Source organism: Carcharodon carcharias, chromosome 16 (genome assembly GCF_017639515.1).
Source record: "Carcharodon carcharias isolate sCarCar2 chromosome 16, sCarCar2.pri, whole genome shotgun sequence".
Taxonomy (NCBI): Eukaryota; Metazoa; Chordata; class Chondrichthyes; order Lamniformes; family Lamnidae; genus Carcharodon; species Carcharodon carcharias.
Window position 1 is genome coordinate 107,867,970 of NC_054482.1, and position 17,373 is coordinate 107,885,342.

At 42.8% G+C, this 17,373-nt stretch overlaps 1 protein-coding gene across 5 annotated transcripts in view; it reads right to left on the reverse strand.

Annotated features, from left to right (window-relative positions):
- Nucleotides 1-6,575: 6,575 nt before the first annotated feature.
- Nucleotides 6,576-17,373, reverse strand: part of zzz3 (zinc finger, ZZ-type containing 3) — a 110,462-nt gene continuing 99,664 nt past the window's right edge. For all 5 annotated transcript variants that reach the window (XM_041208018.1, XM_041208019.1, XM_041208022.1 and 2 more), the window contains 4 exons: nt 15,969-16,124; nt 9,932-10,066; nt 9,404-9,504; nt 6,576-8,151 (listed from right to left, as the gene is read on the reverse strand). In XM_041208018.1, the coding sequence (XP_041063952.1) occupies nt 8,007-8,151; nt 9,404-9,504; nt 9,932-10,066; nt 15,969-16,124 (537 nt within the window). In that variant the 3' untranslated portion in view covers nt 6,576-8,006. The remainder of the gene's footprint in view (nt 8,152-9,403; nt 9,505-9,931; nt 10,067-15,968; nt 16,125-17,373) is intronic.

Below are 17,373 nucleotides of genomic sequence, written 5' to 3' on the forward strand. Positions count from 1 at the left end.
GGACTTTATCCAATTCCATCTTTTACACGTATGCTTAAAGCCTTCACCTGCAGTGATAAATTTGAGGCCACAATAAAATATCCCTCTCTCTCTGTGTCCCAAGAGTGCAGTTAAGATTTATGAGCATTGACTGACAGGGAAAAACCCTCTGGTCCATTCAGCCTGTCCCACCTAACTGCGATGCCTTGTTATGCACGATATACACACTCCACTCCTATCCAAAAATCAGGTGATCTCCTGGAAGAAGCCAAACAAAATGTGAAAACCAAGCCTAATTAGAAGATTGGAGACCACTCCATCCTGATTAATATTAAAACTTTTTAAGTTGTGCAAACGGATTGTGCAACACTTTAATCTTCACAAGTAAAAAGACCTTGCATTTACATAGTCCCTCGGGAAATGCCAAAGCCAATTAAGTTCTTTTTGAAGTGTAATCAGTGTCATCATGTAGAACACATGACAGCCAATTTGCACACAGCAAAGCTGTTTTGATTATTTTGGTCAAGATCTCCAGTGCTCTTCAAGATATTGCTTTTTACTTGAGTGGGCAGACTTCAGTAATTTAACGTCACATACAATAGGCAGTACCTCTGTTGAAGTATTAATCTAAGTTATGTGCTTTAGGCACTCAAGTGCAACTTGAAACCAGATCTTCTCACTTGCAGGTGAGAGTGCTGTTACTGAGCTACAATCGAAACCTATAGTGCTAAGACCATGGAGCATTGAAACACACCATAGGAGCTTAATCCAGAACAAAAATAACACGAAACCAGATGATTGTAAGTACCATTCTAAGATGATATTCAAGCAGAGCTTTTGTGTCTCTAGATCCTAATAAAAGGCATTTTGTGAGAGGAAAAAATAGTTTACAGACTTTTTGAAAGAGTAGCACATATCTAGAAACTGTATGGGAACAATGCATCATTGAACCTGAAAGGGAGTTTTGACAGCAGGACTGAAGTGATCTATATAGAAGCCAGATGATAACTTGTAAAGTTAATCTTGCATGATTCACAAACATTTTAAAAAGGGAAAGACTTGCATTATATCCTGCTGATCATTACCTCAGGCCATCCCAAAATGCATTAAAGCCAATGAAGTGCTTTTGAATATATAGTGACTGTTGTGAATTAGGGAAATACAGCAGCCAAATAGTGCACCACAAGGTGCCAAAAATAGCAATGTCAATGAACAGATAATGATTTAAGTGAAATAAAAACAGAAGATTTTGAAAAAAAACTCAGCAGGTCTGGGCAGCATCTGTGGAGAGAGAAACAGAGTTAATGTTTTGAATCTGTGTAACTCTTCAGAGCATCCACAGTATTTTGCTTTTATCTTAATGTTTTATGTGTTAGGTGAAGGGTGAATATTGTTACCAGCAGGAACTCCCTTTCTCTCGTGGCACTTGTGTCATGTGATCACTTACAGAATCACAGAATATCACTGCAGAAGAGGCCCTTTGGCCCATCGAGTCTGTATCGACACGTGAGAGGGCAGACAGAACCCCAGTTTAACGTCTTTGTTGAAAGATGGCACCTCTAGCGGTGCAGCACTCTCTTTATTTAGTAGTGCGCTGGCGTGTCAGCCTGGATTATCTGCTTGTGTTGTGCTGTACTACCACCATGCTAAATGAGATAGAATCAGATTAAACATCTCAAAATTGGGCCTCCATGAGGTGCTGTGGGACATCACAGCAGAATTGTATTCAACCACAATCTGCAACCTCACGGCCCAGCACATCCCTCCGTCTACCATTATCGTCAAGCCAGAGGATAAAATAAGATGCCAAGAGCATCGTTTTCTATGCTCCCCAAGGGCAATTAGGGATGGACAATAAATGCTGGTCTAGCCAGCAACATCCACATCGCATGAACAAATAAATAAAATAGCAGTGCCAGTATTTCTAAAAATGAGGTGGCAACCTGATGGAGCTACAACATGACCATATGCATGCTAAACAGCAGAAGCAGATTAAGCACTGCAGTCTTGCCAGTCATGAATGGTGGTAGACAATCGAACAACTATCAGTCGGAGGAGGAGGCTCCATAATCATCCCCGTCCTCAATAATGGCAGAGTCCAGCACTTGAGGGACAAGCCAGAAGCATTTGCAACCATCTTCAAGTGCTGAGTGGATGGTGTATCTCGGCCCTCTCCTGAGGTCTCCAGCATCACAGCTGTTAATCTTCAGTCAACTTGATTCACTCCAGATATCATCAAGAAATGGGCACTCTCATCACAGCAACGGTCCTGATAAGCTCCTGACTGGAGTGTTGAAGGCTTGTGCTTCAGAACTAGTCACGCCCCCTAGCTGAGCTGCTCCTGTACAGCTACAGCACTGGCATCTATCTGACGAAGTGGAAAATTTTCAGGTATGTCCTGCCCACAAAAAGCAGAACAAATCTAATCAATTTATCAGCCCATCAGTCTATTCTTAATCGCCTGTGAAGTGATGGAAGGTGTGAATGACAGCACTATCAAGTGGCACTTGCTCAACAATAACCTGCTCACTGATGCTCAGTTTGGGTTCTGCCAGGGCCACTCTGCTCCAGGCCACATTACAGCCTTAGACCAAACATGGACAAAAGACGAATTCCAGTACTGAGGTGAAAGTGGCTGTCCTTGGTATTAAGACAGCATTTGAGAGTGTGTATCTAGCTGATCAAGTGGAAAATTCCCAGCTATGTCCTGTCCACAAATCCAACCCAATTAATTCCACTTTCTTTTTACATTCCATGGAATTACCATTCTCAAAACACCAACCACCAACATTCTGGAGCTTAGCCTTGATCAGAAATGTAAATAGATCAGCCATATAAATACTGTGGCTGCAAGAGCAGGACAGACAGAGGTCGAACATTCTGCAGTGAGTCACTCACCTCCTGATTCCCCAAAGTTAGTCCACCATCTACAAAGCACATGTCAGAAATGTGATGGAATGCTCTCCACTTGCTTGGATAAACGCTCAAGAAATTCCCAACACCATAGAGGATAAAACATAATCAGCACCCCTTCATCACCTTAACCATTCACTCCCTCTTCCACTGGCACTGTGGCAGCAGTGTATACCATCTGCAAGATGCACTGCAACAACTCAGCAAGGCATCTTGAGAGCACTTTCCAAAGCCACCAACTTCTACCACCTAGAAAGACAAGGGCAGCAGATGCATGGGAACACCACCATCCGCAAGTTCCCTTTCTAATCTCACACCGTTATACAAACATATGCATTAGGAGAAGCAGGCCACTCGGCCCCTCGAGCCTGCTCCGCCATTCAATAAGATTATGGCTGATCTGAATGTAACCTCGACCCCACATTCCAGCCTATCCCCGATAACCTCTAGTAGAGCTGCTGCAAAGCAATTTAGCTTCTCACTGATTTTATAGAAGAAATAAGCATGAATTCAGAGGCAAGGCTCAACATAACTCCAAATCAAGACTCCCAGTCAGTTTGGGCCTTAGCACCTGACTTAAGTTTAGTGTTGGTGCAAGCATGAAACCGCTGTGCACCGACTTTAAACTTGAATCTCCTTTGGTTCCATGGTAAAGTTGAATTAAAATATCGCATCAAATTAGCTCATTTTCACCATTTCCCTGGAAGCATTTTCTCACCTGCGCACGGCTGTTTATCATTACTTCGGGGGCATCGCTTGAAGGCAACATTGAAGAGTAAAAAGAGGAGGATGATGACTCTGCATCCTTCTTGGAATCCATGGGGCTTTTTGGTCTCACAGGCAAACCTGGCCCAGCCGAGAAAACTTTCAGATATTAAACAAAATTTGAGAAGCTCCAAATAAAACAAAATACAAGTTCTGACAAAGAATTGGACTTACACTTGCAAAGGAAAAATCTGCTCCTTTAACATAACAAAACAGCCCAATGCGCTTCACTGGGGCACCATAACACAAGACACTGAGCCACAAAAAGAAATATTCAGGCAGATGACCAAATTCTTGGTAAAAGGTTTAAGGAGCATGTTACAGGAGAAAAGTGAGATAAAGAATGAATGAGGTTTAGGGTGGGAATTGCAGAGCTTAGGACCCAGGCAGCTGAAGGCACAGCCGTTAATGGTGGAACAATTAAAATTGGGGATGCTCAAGGGGCCAGAATTACTGCAGGGCTGATATCTCTGAGGATGGCTGGGATGGAGGAGATCACAGACGTTGGGAGGTCAGAGGCAACGGCGCATTTGAAATCAAGGATGAGAATTCTAAAATTGAGGTGTTGCTTAACCGGGAGCCAATGTAGGTGAGCAAGCACTGGGCTGATTGGTGCGAGTAAGGACATGAGCAGCAGATTTCTGGATGAGCTCAAGTTTGCAGAGGATATTAAGTGGGAGGCCAGCGATAAGTGCATCGGAATAGTCAAGTTTAGCAGTAACAAAAGCACAGGTGAGGGTTTCAGCAGCAGATGAACAGAAGCAGGCAAAGTGTCAGGCATTGTTATGGAGATAGAAATGAACGGTCTTACTAATAGTGCGGATGACTGGTCCGAAGCTCATATTGGAGGCAAAAATAATACCAAGGTTGCAAGCAGTCAGATTCAGTCTCAGACAATTGCCAGGGAGCGGAATAGAGTTTGTGGCGGGGACTGAACACAATGTATATGACTTCACAACATTTAGTTGGAAGAAATTTCTCTATTTTTTAATCATCAAGCTCTGAGGAGCTCTCATGGCAAACTCAATTAAGAACAAAATTATACAAACATGTACCTTTGTCAAAGACAAGTTTTAATCTCCGTGTGTTGTGTTTATTTCTGTATTCTTCTCAAAATTTCCTAGCCCAGACATATAATGGTCCCATGGGATCTGCGGCAGCTGAACCACTCTTTGCAGGCTTGGAAACCCCCATGTCAACCTATGTTACAGGCCAGTTTAAAGCATTAAAATTCCATCCACGTTCAGCATATCAGATTTTCTAATAGCTTCTTGTAAAACAAGTACTCAGAAAAAGTGATGCCGATAATGAGGGGTTTTTTGACAGAGAAGAGAGAGAAACTGTTCCCACTGGAAGGAGGGTCAATAACTACAGGTCATAGATTTTTAAATAATTGGCAAAAGAATCAGAGGAGAAATGAGAAATTTTTATTTTACACAGCGAGTTGCGATCTGGAATGCACTGCCTGAAAGGGCATTGGAAGCAGATTCAACAGTAACTGCCAAAATGGAATTGGACACCTACTTGAAATAGAAAATTAGGAGACAGCAGGGAAATGGGACTAAGTGGATAGCTCTTTTGAAGAGTTGGCAAAGGCATGATGGGCCCAATGGCCTCTTTCTGCATCATGAGATTCTATGCTTCTAAGAAAATTATTTATCAAAATTATTCTCTATTTTAGATTGGTGTTAAGGAAAGGCTGAGAGCTTGAACTGGCCCATTATTTCTCCCACTCGTTTGCTGGACAGTTTTTTCCAGCTCTTGATCACTTATTTGATATTGCAATGTAGTTCAGTCAAACTGCTTCATTCAGCTGGGTCAAAGGAGCTAATAGTAATGGGTCTGAAGAGGGAAACATTTTGCTATCAGTGGATTGCTTAGGTCATGAAACAACAGTGATCTACAAAGTCCCACTGGACCCATCTCATCCCCACAATCAGGAGACAGATAAGGCTGGATTTAGATGGGGATAGTGGGCTTAGTAGTTATGATACTGGACCAAGGGGCATGATCTCATATCCATCATGGTACACCGCAAAATTAAAAAATGACTTGAAATATATCTTTGTTCCTTCCTCCAGTTGTCACTGGATTAAAATCTGCAACTCCCTACCAAAATAGAATTTATGGTGTATTTAAATCACACAGGCTATAGCGGTACAAGGTGGCAACTGACCGCCACCTTCTCAAGGCAATTAGGGATGGGCATTGCAGCCGTGCCAGGAATGCCCAAATTCATGAACGAAGAAGAATCCATAGTTTTAGGTTAATGGGCGGTAGATTTAAATCAGAGATGAGGAGGAATTACTTTTCTCAAAGGGTCGTGATTCTGTGGAATTCACTACCTCAAAGTGCAGTGGATGCCGGGACGCTGAATAAATTTGAGGAGGTAGACAGATTTTTAATTAGTAACGGGTTGAAAGGTTATGGGGAGAGGGCGGGAAATTGGAGTTGAGGCCGAAATGACATCAGCCATGATCGTAATGAATGGCGGGGCAGGCTCAAGGGGCTGAAATGCCTGCTCCTACTCCTGGTTCTTATGTCTCTAGAGTGGTGCTTGAATCCTCAACCTTCTAACTCGGCCCAGAGTGCTTCCAACTGAAGTAAGGTTGACAATGTTGGAATGCCATCGGCACAAAATGGCTGCTACATTTATCTTCAGAAGTACAGTCACTGCACTTCAAAGTATTTCATCGTATGAGAATGCATCAAGAGACGTGACAGGCCACTTATACGAATGTATTTTCGTCCATCGGTCAGAGCAAATAGAAGGTAAATTTCTATTCAGTTCAGAGCACGAAAACTGCATTAATTTTATTGCACCGGACACTCAGTCAATATAAAACTGTTGGCTTTCAATAGGTTATCTAATTGGCTGTTAAGCTCAAACTGAAGACAGGGACTGAAATACAGAGAGACTAGTTCCACATTGTTTTTATTTCTCACAGCTCTCCTGACAGTTGTACAGATCTGTATAAGAACATATTGCATACACACAGATATGAGGCCAGAAACTGAAACCGTACAAAAATGTTCTAATCAATGCACAACTACTGGTAAAAAAGTTCGCAGCTGAACCCCGTGCTCACTGCTGACTAGTATCGATCATTCATTTAAATACATAGTAAAAATACAATCTTTCAGCAAATGGAGCTTTTGTGCAGACTACAAAAAAGGGAATTTATTATAATACTTGATTATCTTTTATAGGCAGTTTTGTTAATGAGTTGTGGGGACAACTCTCATTAAAGGGGTAGAGAAGGAGAGGGCTCTGTTTGATTCTGAAGTTGGTGGAGGTGTGTTTATATAAAGTGATGTACACTGTTGCTACCACTGTACTTTTTTCACCATATTTTAGTACACATTACATAGTCGTTTTATATCACATTACATCTAAAAACACTTTCACTGACGACTGACTGTATTCAAACTTCATCCGTGCAGCTTTGTTTGTTGGGTGGGGGAGGAGGTGGAGGTTGGTGGGGGCGGGTGGGGGGGAAGGAGGGAGTTGTGGTGTGAAGGGAAAACACACCCACATTTCTTCGTTGTTGCCCCTAACATTCCTTGCCTCACGTAGTGCTTCGCTGTTGATCAGGGGAAGGGCTGACAGAGACAGAAGCCAAGAGGCCTTTTGGGTGTAAGCAGCTGATTGTGTTAGGCAGGTTCAATGCTCAGGACCATAACCAGGTCCAGCATCGCTACCGTCAACTTTACTTGCTTAATAAATTCAACTTTCTCTCGTGTAAAACCTAGAACTTCCTTTCCAACAACAAAAGGCAGCCCCCTTTCGTGCCACTAGGACTATACACTACACAACATAATAGCAAATTTAATGTATCTTGTGGTTCCATAAATACTCGTCTACACAGACATTTATCTACATCATATTATGGTTAAGAGTACAGTCTTTGTCACAGAAACCGATCTCGCCTTTGGAATTAAATAACTGGGCCTGCGCAGTTTGTAACCGTCTTGCCTTCCCTTTCTCCTCCATGTCCATCGACAGATGGGAACGGAACTTTGAGCGAGAGAGAGCACGAGGCAGACAAACAGAGAGAAAGAGTGCGTGGAAGGCAACTCGAGGAAACCCGCTGTACGTAAGGAATGTTCACCTGCTGTTGAATGACTTATAATGGACCGCGGGGAGCGTAGGGCCGTAGTCGACGAGTGTGCCCAGTGAAAAGCCATCGCCTGCGGACATTTTTTTTTTTTTTTGGAACAGCAGCAGGATGCTTTCAATCTGTGCAAGGCATCAACGAATGGAGCCTGATTTTTCAATGCACTGAAGAGCATAAAGTCAACTCCCTCTGGGAGTTTTGATTTTTTCCTCCCCAACTATGCCCTTTGTGTCATCTGTTTGCCGGGAAGTAGTTCGGATCAAGGTAGTTGTAACTGGTGTCCTGAGACATGCAGTAATCTCTGTCCAGAAATGTCTCAACTCTGTAGATAGGGTCCAGCTGATGGTCACCTTTGTGAATCTCTGTTTCGTACAAGCTACACAAATAGGAGAAAGAAAAATAAATAAAGAACACAAAATCAATAGCTTGCTGAGATTTGAAATAGCAACTTAGACATGTAACTTCGCTTACTTACCACGTACATCTAATAACTGCACGGCAGGAGTTTGAACTCAAGGTCCAAAACCAGTGCCCAGAACTGTCTGCAATACTCCAGCTTCAGTCCAACCGCAGCTTTGTACGACTGTAACATAACTTCCTCCCCTTTGTGTGCCAGCTCCATGGGGATAAAGGCCCTTTTTTGCTGTCTCTACCCACTAGCTTTTATTGATTTCCGTACACGGTTCTCTTAAGTCTCTCTGCTCCTCCACAGTTCCTAGCTCCGTATCCCTTGATCCTCTCTCACTCAACAAAAGTCTCTCTCTCAGCCTTGAATGCTCCAACTGACCCCACCAGCATCCGCAGCCTTTTGAGGGAAGAGAACTCCAGATTTCCACTGCCCTTTGTGAAAACCTGATTTCCCTTCTGCACTGACCCAGTTGAATCCCTTTGAACGTTTTAAACACCTCGATCAGATCACCTTCAATCTTCCAAATTTAAGTGAATACGAGCCAAGTTTGTGTAACCGGTCTTCTGAGTTTAACCCTCGAAGCCCCTGAATTGAATTTGGCATTGGAGACAGCAAACAGCCGCTGGGGACTGACCACAGTTCTGTCTTTCAGTCTAACTTGGCTACAGAGGCCAAGTGTTCCTTCTTGTCTATCCTCAGTGACCTTAGCAAAGCTGGCGTAACACAAGAGATACAATCCTTTCCGGGAAGTTACCAGCAGCAACTTTCACCCATCCTCAAACGATGGAGTACAAAATTATTGATCAAAGTCCACATTGTACTCTGTGAACACCAGATCCATTTTTTGCAAGTCGCTCATCATTATCACTGCATTTGCAAGTGAATCATTTTAAAGCACATCTTGGAAACCAATTTCGCCACACAGAACCCAATGTAATGATTGAAAGCGGTAATAAAGTCCAAACGCAGGGAACAGGGCATTTTAAAAAAGATGGTCTTTACCCAAAGGAGTAAAACATCTGGGGCACAGGCTTCTTGTCAAAACTTCTTACAAAGGATCATCAACCCAAACGTCAACCTCAACAATAAGGCCACAGATTTTCATGGAAAAGGGCAAAGGAATCACTGAAAGTGGCTCGCCCACACATTTTAATGCATTTTTCTGTAACTAGGAATATGTAAACACAGTAATCCGTGTTCTACAAGTTCAGAAACTTACCAGTCCGAACAACTGTCGCAGAAATCCACCGAACTGTCTGGTGGACAGTCTTGGCAATGCCACCGTAACCCGAGAATCGGCTCTGTGCCACAGTTGTCACACTACCAATTAAAGTCACAATTAAAAAAACCATTAGTAGAGGCCAATATGTATTGCCTTTTCTGTTAACTGTTTTAACAAATGACTCAAATGCTTGTTTCTGACCTGCAACTGATACTTAATAGCATTTTCCAATCCACAAAACACTCTTAACAAAACTAAATTAAATTTCGAATGGGCTCACCAGCGGTTTATTTAGAGAGTTGACTTTGTGGCTTTACATAGAAAATGTAATTCTGACAAGACCACAATATGGCCATAAAGTATCATACACTCTCGCAGCAACAGACAACACCGTGCACTATAAGTCCTAACGCTCCAGTCTTCACCAAGCAACACTTTACTGCGCGCAGTTCTGCTACCATTCCCCTTTCACGTAGGCTTTCTAATCCATGATTTACTCCAATGGCCACAGGAGGCAATACTCACCTTAAACCCGATGTGCTGTACAAAACTGCTCTCTGCCTGCATCAGCTCAAGCTTCTGCTTTTTCAGTTTCTTCAAGCACATCAGCTCTTTGTATTCTGCTGTGTGGCGATACGAAGGTGGAATGCTTTCATCATCCTGTAAAAGAGAAAGCGGTTTGCACTTGGTATATCAGAAAATATTTACCCGGGCTTCTAATAATTATTTTCCTTACATGGGGTGGGAATGGGAGCAGAAGGGTTGGGGCTCCATTCTTGGGGTTAGCATACAGGGAGATTTAAGTTGCGTTCAATCATGCTGTACCTGACCTGGGAAAAACTGGAGCCAACATGAACTGCTCATAATTGGGAAAGCATTCCATTGCTCAGCATTAAATCTGTTTACTGTAATGAGAACAATATTAAGAAGAAAGGTTTAAGCAAGAAATTCTAGCCTCTCCACCATCTACAAGGCTCAGGTCAGGTGTGTGTTGGAACACTCATCCTAATGGGTACAGCCTCAGTAATTCTTAAAAAGCTTGACACCACTCATGCCACGAGAGTTTAACTGATCGGTTTCCCTGTGACTGATCTCAATATTCCCGCCCTCCATCACTGACACACTATGTCGGCACTACATACAATCTACAGACTGCACTTCAGAAACTCACCAGAGTTATTTCTTGGACAGCAGATCCCACCTCTGCAGTCTTCACCACAGAGCAAGGCCAGTGCAGCAATGCAATGGGAACATGGAGTCACTGAGAATGTACCAGTATTTGCAGGGTGACCCCGGGAGCTCGTCAATATATGAAGGCTGATCCCCAGAGGTGTGCAGTGTTTGCAGGGTAACCCCTGAGAATGAGTTTGCAGGGCCACCCCCGGGAGCGGGTCAGCATTTGCAAGGTGACCCCCGGGAGCGGGTCAGCGTTTGCAAGGTGACCCCAGGGAGCACATCAGAGTTTGTAGGGTGACCCTGGGAGCGGGTCAGTGTTTGCAGGGCCACCCCCGGGAGTGGAGTCAGTGTTTGCAAGGTGACCCCCGGGAGCGGGTCAGTGTTTGCAAGGTGACCCCCGAGAGCGGGTCAGTGTTTGCAAGGTGACCCCAGGGAGCACGTCAGAGTTTGCAGGGTGACCCCAGGGAGCGGGTCAGTGTTTGCAGGGTGACCCTGGGAGCGGGTCAGTGTTTGCAGGGTGACCCTGGGAGCGGGTCAGTGTTTGCAGGGTGACCCTGGGAGCGGGTCAGTGTTTGCAGGGTGACCCTGGGAGCGGGTCAGTGTTTGCAGGGTGACCCTGGGAGCGGGTCAGTGTTTGCAGGGTGACCCTGGGAGCGGGTCAGTGTTTGCAGGGTGACCCTGGGAGCGAGTCAGTGTTTGCAGAGTGACCCTGGGAGCGGGTCAGTGTTTGCAGGGTGACCCTGGGAGCGGGTCAGTGTTTGCAGGGTGACCCTGGGAGCGGGTCAGTGTTTGCAGGGTGACCCTGGGAGCGGGTCAGTGTTTGCAGGGTGACCCTGGGAGCAGGTCAGTGTTTGCAGGGCCACCCCCGGGAGTGAGTCAGTGTTTGCAGGGGCCACCCCCGGGAGTGAGTCAGTGTTTGCAAGGTGACCCCAGGGAGCACATCAGAGTTTGCAGGGTGACCCCAGGGAGCACGTCAGAGTTTACAGGGTGACCCCGGGGGTGCGCAGTGATAGCTGGGTGACCCAGCCCTCCTGTCAAGTGTTTGATGGGTGACCTGTGTATCAATATTCACATTATGGCTGGGAACGTGAAGCTATTTCCAGCAGGCTTTAGGATTGTGCCAGTACTTTCAGGGATCCCTGGAAGCAGTGGGTCATTCAGGTTTGTGTCAATATTTACATTGGAACCTGCCACTGTTTGCCTTGTGAGATTTGCCTTTGAGCTATCATCAAGTAAATTTCAAATCTCTTCTGCAAAATTTTGGTCTTTTCCAATCAAACTTATGTCTACAACTTTAAAAAAAATATTCTATTAAACTCCAGTTGGCTTAGATAAGAAATGTAAAAAAAAGTTAAAAAATGTTTGTAACTGTTTAAGTACTAAGCCACATGCAGCAGAAGATAGCGAGTGGTTCAATGCCCAGTCCATGCTGAGGCAGTTCATCTCAGTTGGGCCAACACCACTGGCTGGGAGCCAGAAAGGTGGAAAGGCAAAACAGAATGTGATTTCCCATCCTGATGCTAGTCCGATGATCCAAACTGGGAAACTGATGTGTACAAAATTCAGGTGAGGGTCAGCTGTGATGCTTCAGCTGTTCAGTGGCCTGCCGAAAGTCACAGTCCTGACTCATGCAGAAAGAATGTCCATTCAGATGAGATAATTGACAGTCACAGGTACAAATGGAACCATGTTTTATATCTCGGGGAAGGCAAAAGAATTCAGATAGAAAGAGAGGGGGGTAAGATGAATAATTTTAAGTTCTAGGTGACGGGATGCTGGCCCATCCTATATATAGTCAAAGCTTTCATCCTTCAAAATCTAATATCAAAGTGCTGCAAATTATAAAGTACATTCAGCATTGTTGCTTTGCAATAAATACTAATATAATTCATCATTTTACAATATTTTAGAAATGTCTAAAGGGAAAACTGAAGGTCGTGCCTGCTTATTTTATATCCTGATACACAGCAGGTGACACTCTCCGGATTGCCAAAGAGATTGCACCAAAGCGAATGAAATCAAACAGTTGCCTACTTGGCACTGACAGACTCTTAAAGTTCCATGAAACAGAAACAGCTTTGAAATCAAAGTGATCACACAACTTAAATGTTGTGCATGATCTTCTAGAACCTTCTTCCAAGAAACAGGAACAAAAACATTATCAAATTGAGTGTGCAGGTGCAGTTAAACAACCGGAGGCATTGTACACACCACGTAAAATTCAAATTTCTCTATTTAAATTCAGGCAGAAGAGACTTGGTGGAAAAAAGGCCAAGGTTTTATAAATAGGGGTACAGAGTAAGGACAGAGAAGTAATGATAACTGATACAAGATACAAGTTAGATCAGAATCAGAGAGAGCACTGGGTCCATTTTTGCATGTCTAATTATAGAAAGGGCATCAAAGCAATGGGAAACAGACAATGTAGGTTCACTGAGGCTGGTACCAAGGTTGTGAATCTGTAGTTATGAGAAGAGACTTGTTAAAGATCAATTCCAGAGGCGCACAGAAACTAAAAGGAGAAATTACAGTTTTTAAAGTTTTGCTGGGTTTTGATGAAGTGAATAGGAAAAGACTAATTCATTCATTTGTGGAGTCAGAAAACAGGAGTCATCAATTTAAAATAATCATCAATGGTGAGGAAAAGGGTTAGGAGAATTGCCTTTCAATGGAGGGTTTATGGAGCATAAGATGCTTTGTCAAAGAGAATACATATATGCCCATACAAATAAACACACACATACGCAGGTACAAACAAAATAGTCCATGTGCATGTATATACACATACATATAAATGCAGCACATGCCATAGAATCATGGGGGTAGACAGTGGGGTAGTGGTGATGTCACTGCACTACTAAGCGAGAGACCCAGGCTAATGTTCTGGAGTCAAGGGTTCAAACCCCACTATGCAGCTGGTGCAGTTGAAAAGTTAGTCTCAGTAATGGTGACCATGAAACCATTGTCGATTGTTGTAAAGACCCTGGTTCACTAACATCCTTTAGGGAAGGAAATCTACTGTCCTTACCTGGTCTGGACTAAGTGACTTCAGACCCATAGCAAGGTGGCTGACCTTTAACTGCTCTCTGAAATGACCTAGCAAGCCAATCAGTTCAAGGGCAATTAGGGTTGCACAACAAATGTTTTTTGTTAGCCTTGTCAGTGATGCCCACATTCCATGAAAAAATAAACTATACAGCCGATTTATGAAAAAGCTATCCAATTATACACAGAAAAACATACATTCTCTGAAAGCTGAAAATTTTTCAGTGCTCCAGGTACAAAGCTAGATGGATACTTAAGCTGTGAACAGAATGCTAAGAGACTGCAAAAGGACATAGGCTGGTTATTGATCAAGAAAGTGACAGATGGGGTATAATGCGGAAAAGTATGAAATCAAAAAAGAACATTTTTTTTTTAAAAGGGTGAGAAACTAGATGATGTTGATATCCACAGAATTTGCGGGTCTTTCTGTACAAATCAGATTAACATGCAAGTACATGCAAGCAATTAAAAAGGTAGAAGGTAAATAAAAGCCTTTACCGCAAGGGGGTTACAGTACCAAGAGTAAGGAAGACTTGCTGCAATTACATAGGGCTTCTGTGAGACCATACCTGAAGTACTGTGTACAGTTTTAGTCTCCCTGCTCAAAGAAAGCAGTACATGTCTTGGAGTGGGTGCAAAAAAATATTCATTTGATTGACTTTTGGGATAAGAGTCTTATGAGCAGAGTTCAAGTAGAATGGGGCTTTATTCTCTGGTGTTTATGGAATGAGAGGTGATCTCATTGCAATGTATGAAATTCTTTAAAGTCTTGACAGAGTAGATTCTGAGAGGCCATTTCCCCTGGCTGGTGAGTCTAGATCTGGTGGTCATAGCCAAAGATAAAGAGGTCAGCCTTTTAGAACTGAGATGAGGAGAATTTCTTCACGCAGACTGTTGCCAATCTTTGAAATTCTCTATCCCAGAGAGCTGTGGATGCTCAGTAAATGAGTATATTCAAGACAGATCAATAGGTTTTAGGGTGCTAAGGGACTCATGAGTTATGATAGGGCAGGAAAATGAAGTTGATGCAGGAGTTCAACAACGATCTTAACAAATGGTACAACAGGCTCAAGGAGCCATATAGCCTACTCTGGCTTCTATTTTTATGCCCTTGTTCATATTCTATACGCACTTCCTTCTTTCCTCATCTTCATGGTGCCGAAACTGGGATTTACTGTACTACCTCCAGTTCCAATTAATTCTTTCACGAGACCTCAAAACTTGGCGATAATGACCTGTACAATTCATTTATGACATGAGGAAGTAGAAAAAAAAGCAAGCATTGCATTTCTCTCAGAACAACCCTGTTCGAGATACATTCAAGGTTAATTCATAACGTAACATCAAAAATGCCCTGAAAAATTCACACGGATCAGATGTTTGTATTAATTTTACCTAGTCGGCAGTTTAAATGTCAATAATTATGTAGATTTGAAAGGCAACATGTACAAGGAACACAGAGAAAGGCTCCTTTCTTCAATAACTGATATATCTATGTTACTGACTGACTGAGACTGTATGAAGTGAAACATTGGAGTAACAAATCTTGCACAATACAAACTTCAGTAATTAAAAGACAACAGGCTTTAAAGGTGCCTTCCTTAAAACAAAGACATTTACTGGGAATAAACTAAAGGAACCCAGCCCCAGCACCACCCTCTCATCCCCAGCACCTTATGAAGTGGCAATTCTACTCGTGAACATATACATCATTCAGTAACTTCTAGCGAGGAAGAGATGCTCCTTTAATCGTGAACTGTCAGGAGTTGCTGGGCAATTTGCTCAGTTCGCCTCATGAAAACAGTTCCTCACCCTCAGACCTCCAGTGAGTTTCATGAAATTACAGCATTTGTCTATTAATTGCCAATTAAACTCTGTGCAGAAAGTTAAGGCTGGTATCTTTTTATAAGGAGATTTCTATTCCTGCAATGCCAGTCAATCTTATCAGCACAGAAAAGGAACAGCTCAAACTTTGGATTTCCACTCCTACTGGTAGTAAATAGTTGAGATTTTCAAAATGTAAAATTAAAGTTCTTACTTTGTCATCGTCTCTTTTTCCTCTTTCACTGTTTATTTCCCTCTTTATTCTTTTTCTGTACCTGACCTAACTATAATTCACCCGCCTACTGTCCTTTGTTTCCTTCTCTATTCTTAATTCTCACCAGTTAAGGAAATACACTGTCGGCCCCATCTTTCACCCAGGTCCCAAATGCTCCACTTATCAGCAATTTGCGGCACAACAGTTTTCTGAGGTTAAGGGGAAAAGTCTGATGAACAAAACTAAGTGCAAGATGGCCCACCCCAGCAAATTTAGGGCCATCTGGCTTTGAGGGGAACTTACCGAGACCTCTTCGTCTGCGGCTGCATCAAGCTGACTACTGTAGAAGCTGCTTCTATCGTCTTCATCATCCATATAGACAGGAGGCTCGTGCGAGGTCATGAAGGTGGATGGCCGGAAGAGATGCTTGTTGAGAGGGTGCTGGCGCCTATTCGAAGACTGAAGTTTTAAAAGGGGAGAAAACCCCACAAATTTAGTCTCATTTATCCAGCCTCAAGAATAGAGAATGCTGGAAACACTCAACAGGTCAGTCAATGTCTGTGGGAGAGATCAGACAATCTATCATTCAGGTCTGGGTCCTTCCTGTTCTTAGCCACTTGAAACATTAAGTTGCCAGTTCTCTCTACAGATGCTGATTGGCCTGAGTGTTTCTAGCACTGATCTCTTTAACATCTACTAAGCTGACAGCATATCAGAAGGTTCTTATAGAACTTGCTTCTATATAGTGCTTTACCACTTCCTCAGAATATGTGAAAGCCTTCACAACTAAGTAATTACTTTTAAAGCACAGTTATTGTCATTATGTAAACAATTGCAACAACAAATTTGCATTCAGCACATGAATGACTGCCCTGAAAGTGTATTTTTGGTATTATTAACTAGGACTATTCCTTTTGTTTCTTTTTAAAGTACCGTGGAAATGCTTTACATCCATCTGAAAGGCAGAATATGTTATCTGAAAAATGCCTCTAACATTCCAGCGCTTCCTCAGCACTGCTCGAGCGCTAGTATCGAGACGAGTGTGATGCAAGCGAAACAAGGTAGCCCCAGGAGTAACAATGATTCTTAAAATGCGCTGGTAACAAGATTGGAAAGGAGGTACTGCACTGATGATGTTGTTATAATGCATTCTGTTCCAACCAGCACCAGACTAAACACACCACTATCATGATTACTCTTGAATCTGAGCAATTAGGGGACATTTTCTACATCAGTTATGTTTGTCAAAGTAACCTACACCTCCTTTAAACCCATGTCAGTACCTGGCTACTGTGTGCAAAACAATAATCTTCTATATTTGAATCAAGCATATTTATCTTTATTTAAAAGATATCAGCATGAAATGGGGATATGATGTAGTAACAGTGAGGCTCTCATAACCACAGGCAGTCTGCTGACAAATATGCTATTCAATGAGGAAGAAAATTTAGTAGATTAACTGACTACATGGAGGGAGCAAGAAAGAGATGTAAATAAAAAGCAAATAAATTAAGAACAGGTATAGAATTAAAGTGGGAGGAAGAACGAGGGAGAGGTTTAAAATAGGTGTGGAGACTAAAGGTATAACTTTAATAGCAGAGATTAACTTTAGAATAATATGCTGACATGCTCAGCGGGGTGATTTATTGCATATGATTAGGGAGTACTGTCCAACAATAACCTGAAAGAGAGTTTTGCTTCTCTTTTG